The sequence below is a fragment of the Monodelphis domestica genome, chromosome 4 (assembly GCF_027887165.1).
Source record: "Monodelphis domestica isolate mMonDom1 chromosome 4, mMonDom1.pri, whole genome shotgun sequence".
Lineage (NCBI taxonomy): Eukaryota > Metazoa > Chordata > Mammalia > Didelphimorphia > Didelphidae > Monodelphis > Monodelphis domestica.
This window is the reverse complement of record NC_077230.1, coordinates 322,982,424-322,993,371: the sequence shown is the minus strand read 5'-3', so window position 1 is coordinate 322,993,371 and position 10,948 is coordinate 322,982,424. Positions and strand designations below refer to the sequence as shown.

At 36.0% G+C, this 10,948-nt stretch overlaps 1 protein-coding gene across 1 annotated transcript in view; it reads right to left on the bottom strand.

The window, feature by feature from the left end:
* Positions 1-226: 226 nt before the first annotated feature.
* HTR2A (5-hydroxytryptamine receptor 2A) overlaps positions 227-10,948 on the bottom strand; it is a 72,926-nt gene continuing 62,204 nt past the window's right edge. The window contains exon 4 of the mRNA XM_001378937.5: positions 227-4,812. Coding sequence (XP_001378974.1) covers positions 4,016-4,812 — 797 coding nt within the window. The 3' untranslated portion in view covers positions 227-4,015. The remainder of the gene's footprint in view (positions 4,813-10,948) is intronic.

The following is a 10,948-nucleotide window of genomic DNA, read 5'->3' as shown; positions in this document are numbered from 1 at the left end:
TAATAAAGTGAGGCATAGAATACATTGACCAGTTATACAGTGGCAGAAAGCAGGATTTGAATCCAGGTGTTCTGACTCCAAATCTGGGCATCATTTTTTGTACCCTGGTAGCTCCAGATAACACGGGGCAAAGCAGGAGGGCTGAATCTTCATAATCCTAGATCCTCTTTGCAGGCTCCCTTGTAGTGATACAACTTTAGACACACATAGATAGCACTGCCATTCATTCACTTTCAAGTATGCTTTATTTATAGTCATTCCTTGAAATCCTAAATTTGCTTTAATCAAACTCCATACACAAAATAATTTGCACTGTACTTGTTGCATATCATATCATACAGAATAACTCAATGCTTTATGAATACTTTCCAGTGACGCACAAAACGGCAACAGCACCATTTGCTAAAAGCAGCACAGTAAGTAACTTGGTTGGCTAGAATAGCACTTTTTAAAATGACCATGAGATGGCACTGCGGTCAAGCAGATTAAATATATGCGTTCTGCTCCTGAGGACTTTTCATTGAGATGGTTTGGCATAAATCCTTTTACATCATGTTCGAAGGATTTACCACATGAGTTTCACTAAAGGAAAAAAAGTAAAACTCCGTAATCTGAATAAAACTATTGGTTGAGTGAATCCTTTAAAGTCAGTCTTTCAAGATCTCTCAGTTGTCCAAAGAGTCTCCATCCTTAGGGAAAATAACAATTCACTGGAAAAGATAAGGTAGTCAGAAAATCCCTAGACTGAGATTATAAAGTGCCCTAAGCTTTCGGTTTATTTGACACCAAATAAACCAAACACCCATGTTTAAATATAACCTCTTCCACAGTAGTTCTTCCTCAATCCCTCGTTATGGTGTGGAGAGAAACCACCATGGTTCTCCATGGCTACTCCAAGGAGAACAATCTCTGGGAGATGCTTGCAAGATGAAAAGGCAATGAGTTCAGTGCCAGCAAAGGCCCGTATGTATATCGCTCCTCCAAGGTCCGGACTAGCAAGGTTTGGAAAAGCTCATCATCAGGTAGGCTGGCCACCAGGTGATGAATGTCACAGCAATTGACAAAGACCCATCATCAAGGTATACAGAGGTTGCTGTCTTTCTGTGTTGGTGGAGGGAGCACCCAGAGCCATGGAATCACAGACGATTGAAGAATTGACATAGACACACATACACATACACACATATGTACACATGTGCGCACACACATACATATACATATATGCAACTGCACTCTTTTCATTTCCATCACAATTATGTTAACATCGAGTTTCCAAATTATTTAAGACATACTTCCAGTTTATGAAGAAGCTGCTGGCACTATAGCACTTTAATCTGCTGGGACAGTCAGGGGACTTATTAAAATCTTTGAACACAATTTCACATGGAAATATACAAAATACAAACATGCCCATATGTGTGTATACATATGTATATAAATACAATGTGTTTTCATTAGTCTCTCTCTCTTCCTCCATATAAATATATAAATATTGGGTCAACTGTTTGAACATATCTGTATATATACATATATACATAGTCATTATCATTTATATATACATAATAAAAGATATATATATACTTCATGGAGAGAGTGAGAAACATATTGATGACCATTGATAATATCTATATAGTTATCAGGTAGTTTTCAGGCAATAATTATGTACATTCAATTCAAGGTAGGCTATATGGGGGTAGGAATTCCAATTTTCTCTAATGTACATAAAGAGATGTGCAACATCACAAACTAAGGCAAAATACACTAAACAAGAAGTTTGGTAGCATTTGAACTTTATCCAATACATCTATATAACCGTTAAAGAATAATTCAGTTCAAACACAGTCTTGATGTCAGCTGTATACAATATATTCTAGCTTTTGAGTCACTCTGCCATTACTTCAGTCAGCAATATATTTGGTAGGACATAAATATTGAATTTATCCCTAAAGCAGCTGTAAATTACAGAAATGAGAACCCCCCCAGGAATTCTCTCTCCCTCTTTCCCCATAATTCACTTAAATAATCTGTCCTAAAGGCCTGGGGTAAAAGAGGGAGGGTGAGTAATTTTTTATATTTCAACAGAATTGGCAATATTGGACCTTCCTTTTGGTAATCACATATCATCCTCTTTGTTTCAATAGCAACCACATTGTTTTTTGACCTAGAGTAATAGTTGAAAGGATTATGATCAAGGTGTGAACAGTCAATGTTTAAATGACCTTAAAAATTAAAATAGAAAACCCTTTAAAGAAACAGAGCTTCTGCTGTTTTCCATAGTCTAGCATCACAGAGTAATGTGAAAATAGGCTTTTTTTTCTCTTAGAAAGAATGAACAGATCGTAAAGTAAAATATTATTTTACATTTTTAGCTATGTAGATTTGGTCTATTGCAGATTTGCAACTGGAAGGGATTTAACTATCACCTTTTCAATTCAATGCCATTTCTTCAAGGGCAAGTATTATTTTGTATTGTTGTAACCCCAGATGCTTAATAAATGCTTGTTGAATTCAATCTGTTCCCTTTGTAAATGGGAAAGCTAAGGTGACCTCTTCATAGTTATTTTAATGGCAAATGGAAAAGCCAAGATTGTACCAAGGTCCTCCGATGCTAAATCCAACACTCTTTCAACTACGCCATGATGCTTCCTACATAAAAGCATTTCTTTCAAATGTTACTACATCATTTGGCCAAGCGGGGTTTTTGTTTGCTTGTTTGTTTGTTTGTTTTTTTTACTTTCTTGCTTTGGTTTTCTACCTGCAGCTAAGAGCCAGGATGTTAAAAATAAGGCAGGATGTGAGCCTAATGCCTTAATGACTAATCAGTAGGTTTTACTTTATAGGATTTCCCTCAATGTACCACAAGCAATTTTTTTGAGGGGGGAGGTAGGAATGGGGAAAAGAAATTAAAAAGGAGTGAAATCGATTCCCAGGTTAACTTTTTATTAATGAATATGATTCTCTTTAATTTCTATTTTTTAAATGACTAACACATATAGGCTCATTTCTACTGCTTCGTACCAATTATAAAGACTACTATAATGCTTTTAGACATGGCCTCAGCTGTTGCTGTCCAGAATCATCTGTTCTGATTAATTTCCAAAACTTTTTTGTCATTGTCACGAGGACAGGGCATTACAGAAAAGTTAAAGATTATGTTAAGAGTAATCTTTCCTAAAAACAATTTCTATAAATCTATTTGATACTATGAACTTATCCATTCAATGATATATCCAAAATCCAGCATGAGGACATAGGAGACATTCAGAATAAAAGCATAGAATTAAAAAAAAGGAACTGAAAATATTGTTAACTGAATAATATTTTACAACATCTAATTTGAAATGAAGCATATGGTAAATAGCAGAGAGTTCATTTGTAGTTCAGAATGGTATCTGAATAAATAATATTAATAAAATATTACCAAATTGTCTATGTCATTATTTCATCAATACAGCTATTATTATTATTATAAGAGAAGTACCCTGGGTATTTTTTTCAAAGTATATGTCAGCAGATTCATTAACATTGTCCTTTATTTCAAAGGTTCTAAAAATATTCATTATCTTCAAATTTCTTTTTTATTAATAATTATACCAGAAAGTAACTAATTCAAACCTATGCTGTCAATAAATGACACAGTAGCATAGTTTTCATTTTCAAAAGAAAAATATCAAAATTGATTTATTTGTGGCCATCATTAAAATTCTACCATAAATGGTATTTGCCTTTAAGAAATATATTTTTTAAGATATTAAAAAATAACTTTAGTAAAGGCTATGCTTAAAATAGCTGAAATACTGTATGAATTTCTTTTATTTTTTTAAAAAAGATGCAAATTTTATGGTATTTAACTCTGCTTTTTATTGACATCGTAACATGAGGAATATGTTGATGTAATTGATGGTTCTGTTAGACTGGCCTAATTTTTCCAAGTCTTTCTCCCTTTGAGATTGGTGCAAACTTTCTCAGTGAGTACTCCATGGTTGCCATAGTAGCTACTCACTGTCTAGTGAGATCACACAGAACTAACCTTTTCATTCACTGGGATAACACTGTCCTTGGGTGTATTATCTAAATTATGTATTCCGATATCAATCCCAGTGTAGTCTTTATCCGTCCCCTCAGAGTCTTTCTTTTCATCCTTCTGTGTCATTTCATTTTGCCTAGAATTGTAAGCTAATGCAGGTATGGTATTCACTAAAATCAACTGCAGAGGTTTCTTGTCCTCCTTGTACTGACACTGGATATAACGAGAAAAAGCAGACCTGTAAGTTTTATTGAACAGTGTATACACTAATGGATTCACAGCAGAGGAGAGGTAACCAATCCAAACAAATACATTCAGTAGAATTCCAATGATATTTTCATTGCATGACTTCTTGCAGATGACTGCCATCACATTGGTGATGAAGAAGGGGCACCACATTACGACAAACAGGAAGAAAACAATACCAAGGACTTTGGAAGCCTTTTGTTCATTGCTGATAGACTGCATAGTCCTTCTTCCGTAGGATACAGGTTCCTTGTGCAAGGAACGCTGGAAGAGCTTTTCTGAAGACAGGGAGCTTTGAGGGAGGAAGCTGAAAGACGACAATTTGTTCTTTGTGCCAACATCATTCACACATAAAGTAGCTTCTTTCTGAAGAGTCTTTATTGTTAAAAAGTAGGTGATCACCATAATGGCTAAGGGGATGAAAAAGGACACAAAAGAGCCAATCAGGACAAAGTTCTCATCAGCCAGTAAGCAGCTCTCTTCTTTAAAGACTTTGGAGTCATCTTGTAGGCCAATGACTGGAACTGGCATTGATATACCTTGAAATTGATCAGAAGAAAGAAGGTTACTAAGGATGATCTCAGGTACAAATGAGAAAAAATTGTTAACAAATTGTATTGAATATTCATTGTCCAAAGAAGGATTGTACTGATTTTAAAAGATTTTAAAAGATTTGAAAGATTAGAAAAGTAATCATTTTTTTAAGCTTTCAGTTCAGTGGGATCTTTTGGAAATAACAATTAAAAATATTTATCCATATAGTAGCAATGCCAACAAAATACAGTAGATTTAGCATTAAATTTAATATAGCTTTAATGAAGTAACTGTGGCATGGTGGTGAGAGAATTGGACTTAGAGTAAAAAAGATCTGACTTTCTGGTTCAGGTGCTTATGTGTGTGTGACTTTGGACAAGTTACTTAACCTTTTTTAGCCTCGGTTGTCTCATCTGTAAAATGTTGATAACGACAGCACCTATTTTATAGGTTTGTTGTGACGATGAAATGAGATAATATATATACAGTGCTTTGTAAAACTTCTATATAAATGCTACCCTATTATTAGTCCATCTTTTTGTAATTAGAATGAATTTCAAGTTGAAGTCACTCAAACAAGCAACCAAATAAAAAAAACCAGATAAAATTAATTTCCTAACAGCTCAGTATCCTAACTGACATACTCTGTTGTGTTTGAGTTGTACTAGGGGTTTAACTAGACACAAATGGGGGCTCAGTATTGGCTCTCTAAGACTTAGGTGATTCACTGGATAGTTTCTAGGGAGCAGAGGAAGATGACATTGGATATATTGCCTGGGTGATGATCCCTATAGCACAGCATCTCTTTCATGGTTCCAGTGGGCAAATGTTCCATGCACCTTGCTTGGGCATGTACATACTGACCAAACCAATGCAAGTGGATGACAGCTTGTTTCTTTTTTTGACTGGTGGAAGAATTGAGGTGATTGAAGAAAAGGAAAAGTGAATAAAATATTACATCTATTTTTTTCCTCTTGTCTGACCAAGACAATATCTAAACACCCTTCTGAAGGAAAATGGGAGTAATTTTTCTCCTCATCCTCTTCCCATATCTTTCAATGCATTAGAGAATGGTCAGATCATTATTTGCAGCCATGCTCCAAGAAAAATCCATCAGCTGTTCTACCTACAATGAAGCTGACCAGAATAATATGACAGAGTTGGAGAATATCATATAAGAATTATTACACCACCAAACTCTCTGACTTTGCCTTAGTCCCTGTCCAATCCTTTTTTAGAAATTGTACAATATATAAATGCTGCAAGGGTTGACCAGAGTTCAACTCTATTGGTGCTATAGGGGATGGTGGGGGTGGTGATCAGTCAATCAATCAACAAGCATCTAAGTGTCTACTTTGTGCCAGAAGTTCTTCTAAGTGCCCAGGAAGCAAGGACAAAAACAAAACATTTTCTGCTCTGAAGTAGCTGATGTTCTTTCTTTCCTTTTCTTTTTTTTTTGGGTGGGGGGAGAGAAAGCCTGTATATAGAGAAGTAAAAACAAAATATGTACAGAATAGACATAAGACTCTTCTTCCAAAAACAAACAAAAAACCCAAACTCATCGGCCAATTAGCAAGTGGGGAGAATTTACCTCAGTGAAATTATTTATTTATTTGCATATTATTTAAAGACTCAGCAGCCCAGGATAGAAGAGCCCAGGCTTCTCAAAGGCTTTGTCTCACTCTGAATGACATAGGAACTTTGATTTGGGCTGGTTCTTTCCTTCTTAGGCAACCTGGTTTATCACTTGCTTTTGGGGCATCACCGTGCTCATACTGAATTTACTGAATTGGCTTAGTTCATGAAAGCTTAGAACCCCTGAGCTCAAGAGTTTCATCAGATTTATCCTTCCCAGTAGCTAGGCATGTATTACAATGCAGGGCTCAGTGATTAATTCATATCTCTGGTGACATTTGCTCTCAGTTTCTCAGCCTTAGTTGACGAGATTTAACATTTTTTCTTTTCATGAAAGGTGATTAAATTTTCTTGGGAACTCAATGAGATTGTTAGCATTTGGAACCAGAACTATATATGAAAGGACAATTCACCATCATCATAGATTGTTTCCACTTGGCTTCTTATTCCTGGTGTGCTTATTATGGCACACACACACATACACAAAAACAGTCTAGTAAGTTGATCAGCAGATCAAAGAGCTATGACCCTACAGTATTTTGCCTTCTGAATAATTCATCCTTTTCACTACTCTTCAGAGTGCTCTTTATAATGACGGATTAGGGTAAAATCAGTAAGAATACAGTTTTTCTTTCTTTCAGAATTTGAACATAGTTATAAAGAGGAGATATTTAATGTATTTGTTTATACTAAAGTCTTTGGTAATGTAATGAGTGATCTCACACTCCAGCTCCTCAAAATTATTTGAACTGGAGTTCTTCATTCACTTTCCGTTCCTTTAGTTTGCTTTGGCTGTGTACCAGCTGGCAATACCAAAAAGATAAATCGGCTATTTATCAATATTAGTAGAAATGTTTCTGATTTAGAAGTAAAGCTTCTTAAACTAAAAAAAATTAATTTATTTTAACTATCTATCTTTCAGTTTAAAAATTGTAGAGTGATTTGCTTCTTTCCAGATAACTATAAATTTTTTTCCTATTGATTTTAATTCAGCAAGTTTCTTTCAATCTTTTCCAAGTTGGCTTCAATTATAACCATTATTCTTAAGCATAATAAATGAGTATTGTGTTCAGTGCTGAGTACCATATTTTAAAAAGGATATTGGAAAACTGGAGTATATTCTATGATTAGGATGGTAAAAAGTCTAGAGAGAGAGTGATATGCGAATTGGTTGAAGGAACTAGGGATATTTAGCTTGAAGAAGAGAAGACTTGGCTTGGTGACTGGGGGCATGATGGTTCTCGTTAGGGCCTGTCATGGGAAGAAGGTCTAAACTTATTCTATTTCAACAAGAAGGCTGATCTAGGAACAAGTATTAAAGCTTCCTTCAGAGAGACATATTTAGACTTAATAGAAAGAAAACCATCCTAACACTTAGAACTATCTGAGAGTAGAACAGTTTGCCTCAGAACATTGTAGTTTCCTATCACTTGAAGTCTTTAGGCAAAGGCTGGAATCCATAAAGCATATGCTATAAAGAAATTCTTATTCAGACACAGAATGGGTTGGGCTAGAAGACCTTTCCAGCTCTGGTATTTTGTGATTCTGGGGCTTGGAGGCAAATGACCTGGATAACACTCTAGGCCTCAGTTCACACTTCTATTTATGTTTCTAAACATACACACATACATACATGTAAGTGTATATGTACATATACTCACACATATAGAAGGCAGGAATGTACCTGGGATAGGGAAAGGTGTCAAATAATATGCTCATCTCCTAGGCTTAGCTTTGTCTCTGTGTCTCTTCTTCTCCTTCCTACCCCAAAATCATTTGCATAGGAGAGCAAAACAGAAAATTTCTCCTGGAGATGAAAATCTCTTTTAGCCAAAACTTTGAGAAGAGATAGGTTTATTCCTATCCTGAAAGACCTGTGGAAAACCTTGGTATTTTCTTTTTCTTTTTAAATTTTTATTTAGAATATTTTTCCATGGTTACGTGATTTATGATCCCCCCACCCCACTTTCCCTTCTCCCCTCCCAAAGCTGACAAGCAGTTCCACTGGGTTATAAGTGTATCATTGTTCAAAACCTATTTCTATATTATTCATATTTGCAGTAAAGCAATTCTTTAACATCAAAACCCTAATCGCATCTCTTTCTCACTATATGATCAATGACATATTTTTCTAATGCATTTTGGGTTCCACAGTTCTTTCTCTGGATGTGGATAGTGTTCTTTCTCATAAGTCCTTTAGAAATGTCCTGGATCACTGCATTGCTACTAATGGAAGAGTCCATTGCATTCGATTGTACCACAGTGTATCAGTCTCTGTGTACAATGTTCTCCTGGTTCTGCTCCTCTCACTCTGGATTAATTCCTGGAGGTTGTTCCAGTCTCCATAGAATTCCTCCAATTCATTGTTACTTTGAGCACAATAGTATTCCATCACCATCAGATACCACAATTTGTTCAGCCATTCCCCAATCAATGGATACTCCCTCATTTTCCAATTTTTTTTTTTTGCTATCACAAAGAACAAGGCTATAACTATTTTTGTCCAAGTCTTTTTCTTTATTATCTCTTTGGGGTACAAACCCAGCAGTGCTATGACTGGATCAAAATACAGGCAGTCTTTTAGTACCCTTTGGGCATAGTTCCAAATTGCCTTCCAGAATGGTTGACTTAATTCACAACTCCACCAGCAATACATTAGAGTCCCTAATTTTGCCACATCCCCTCCAACATTCATTACTTTCCTTTGCTGTCATATTGGCCAATCTATTAGGTGGGAGGTGGTACCTCAGAGTTGTTTTAATTTGCATTCCTCTCATCAGGAAACCTTAGTATTTTCAACCAAAAGAGAACATGACAGAGCACCTTCTTTTCATGAAGAAGACAGAGCAACAGAGCTGACACTTGAGCTGAAGCTAGAAACTGGAAGCAGAGAAAACTCCATAATCATGTAGCAGCTACAGAAAGTATGTCTGGCAGTGAGAACAGGTCCAGTTTAGGGACCCATTCCTAGAATTATATTTCTAAATACACACACACACACACACACACATATATATATACATATATGTACAATATATAGGAATACAAGTAAGTAAAACCAATTCCAATGAAATATAGTAATCTATGTATCTATCTATGTATCTATCTATCTGTCTGTCTATCTGTCTGTCTGTCTGTCTGTCTATCCATCTATCTATCCATCCATCCATCTATCTATCTATCTATCTATCTATCTATCTATCTATCTATCTATCTGTCTGTCTATCTATCCATATTTTAAAAACCTGTGTTCTTAAACTCCAGGTTAAGAACCCTAATATGAAATCATCTCTGAGATTTAATGATTAAGGCTCACAGTAGTTGCTCCCTGAATCACTTCCACTTGAATTGTCTTTGGAACATTCTGAAGATCCCCTGGCAAGACAAGGTGCCAGAAATTAGGTCCTTTCTGGAGCTGAACTGCCAAGCATTCAACTTTACTGTAGAGAGTATAACTCTGATGGACTGACCACATTTTTTAAAAGCCAAAAATATGTTTGCCTTAAAGACTATTTTACAGAGAACTCACACAAGGCAAGTGCTCATACAGAGGGAGGAAGAGGTGATACAAGGACTCTCTCCAGGTCTCTCTGAAGAACTTTAATGCCAATTGTGAGAAATGGGAGACACTGGCACAGGACCATCCTGCAGGGTATGTCTGAATTAAAGAAGGAGCTGTGCCCTGTGAGCAAAACAGAATTGTAGTAGCTCAAAATAAATGCAAGACGCACAATTTAGAGACATCTCCATCCCAAATGTTCATACAGGCTATTTGTTCTTGACCTGTGTTAGGGCCTTATGAACTTGCATTGATCTGATCAGCCACAGTCTGAAACACTGTATATTGACTGACATAGTGATGCCATTTTGGTCCTCTTTGAGTACAAAGGACAACAATCGCTAACCAATCAGGTGCTTCCTGATGTTGAGAAAAATGAGCGTAGCTTGTGGCTGAAGGTCTATTCTCTTCTCTGTTAAGGAGAGAAGAATATGAGAAGAGCACAGATAATGATTCCTTTCTAGACTTCTTAAAGTATACTCTAACAACTGCCTTTACTTGAAGAAATGAATCAAGTTAACTGTTTCTTAGATAGACCACTTTCCTAGGAGTGTATATTATTTTTCATGATATCAGAGAAGAGAACTCTGAAAGTTAACTTTATTTTTCCCTAGCATAATGTGTTCCAATAAGCTATTTAAGTGTTGAAGGTGGGCCTTTTGGGCCAAGACAAAATGTTCAAAGATCCAGATGAAGCTAATAATCTTCTTGTGCCACTGAGGCAGATCTCTGGTCATCACTAAAGCAGAAATTGTTCAAGTTTTTTTTTTGTTCAATATTAGTAATTTTTTTAAACCCTTGCCTTCCATCTTGGAATCAATACTGTGTATTGGCTCCAAGGCAGAAGAGCAGTAAGGGCTAGGCAATGGGGGTTAAGTGACTTGCCCAGGGTCACACAGATGGGAAGTGACTGAGGCCAGATTTGAACCTAGGACCTCCCATCTCTA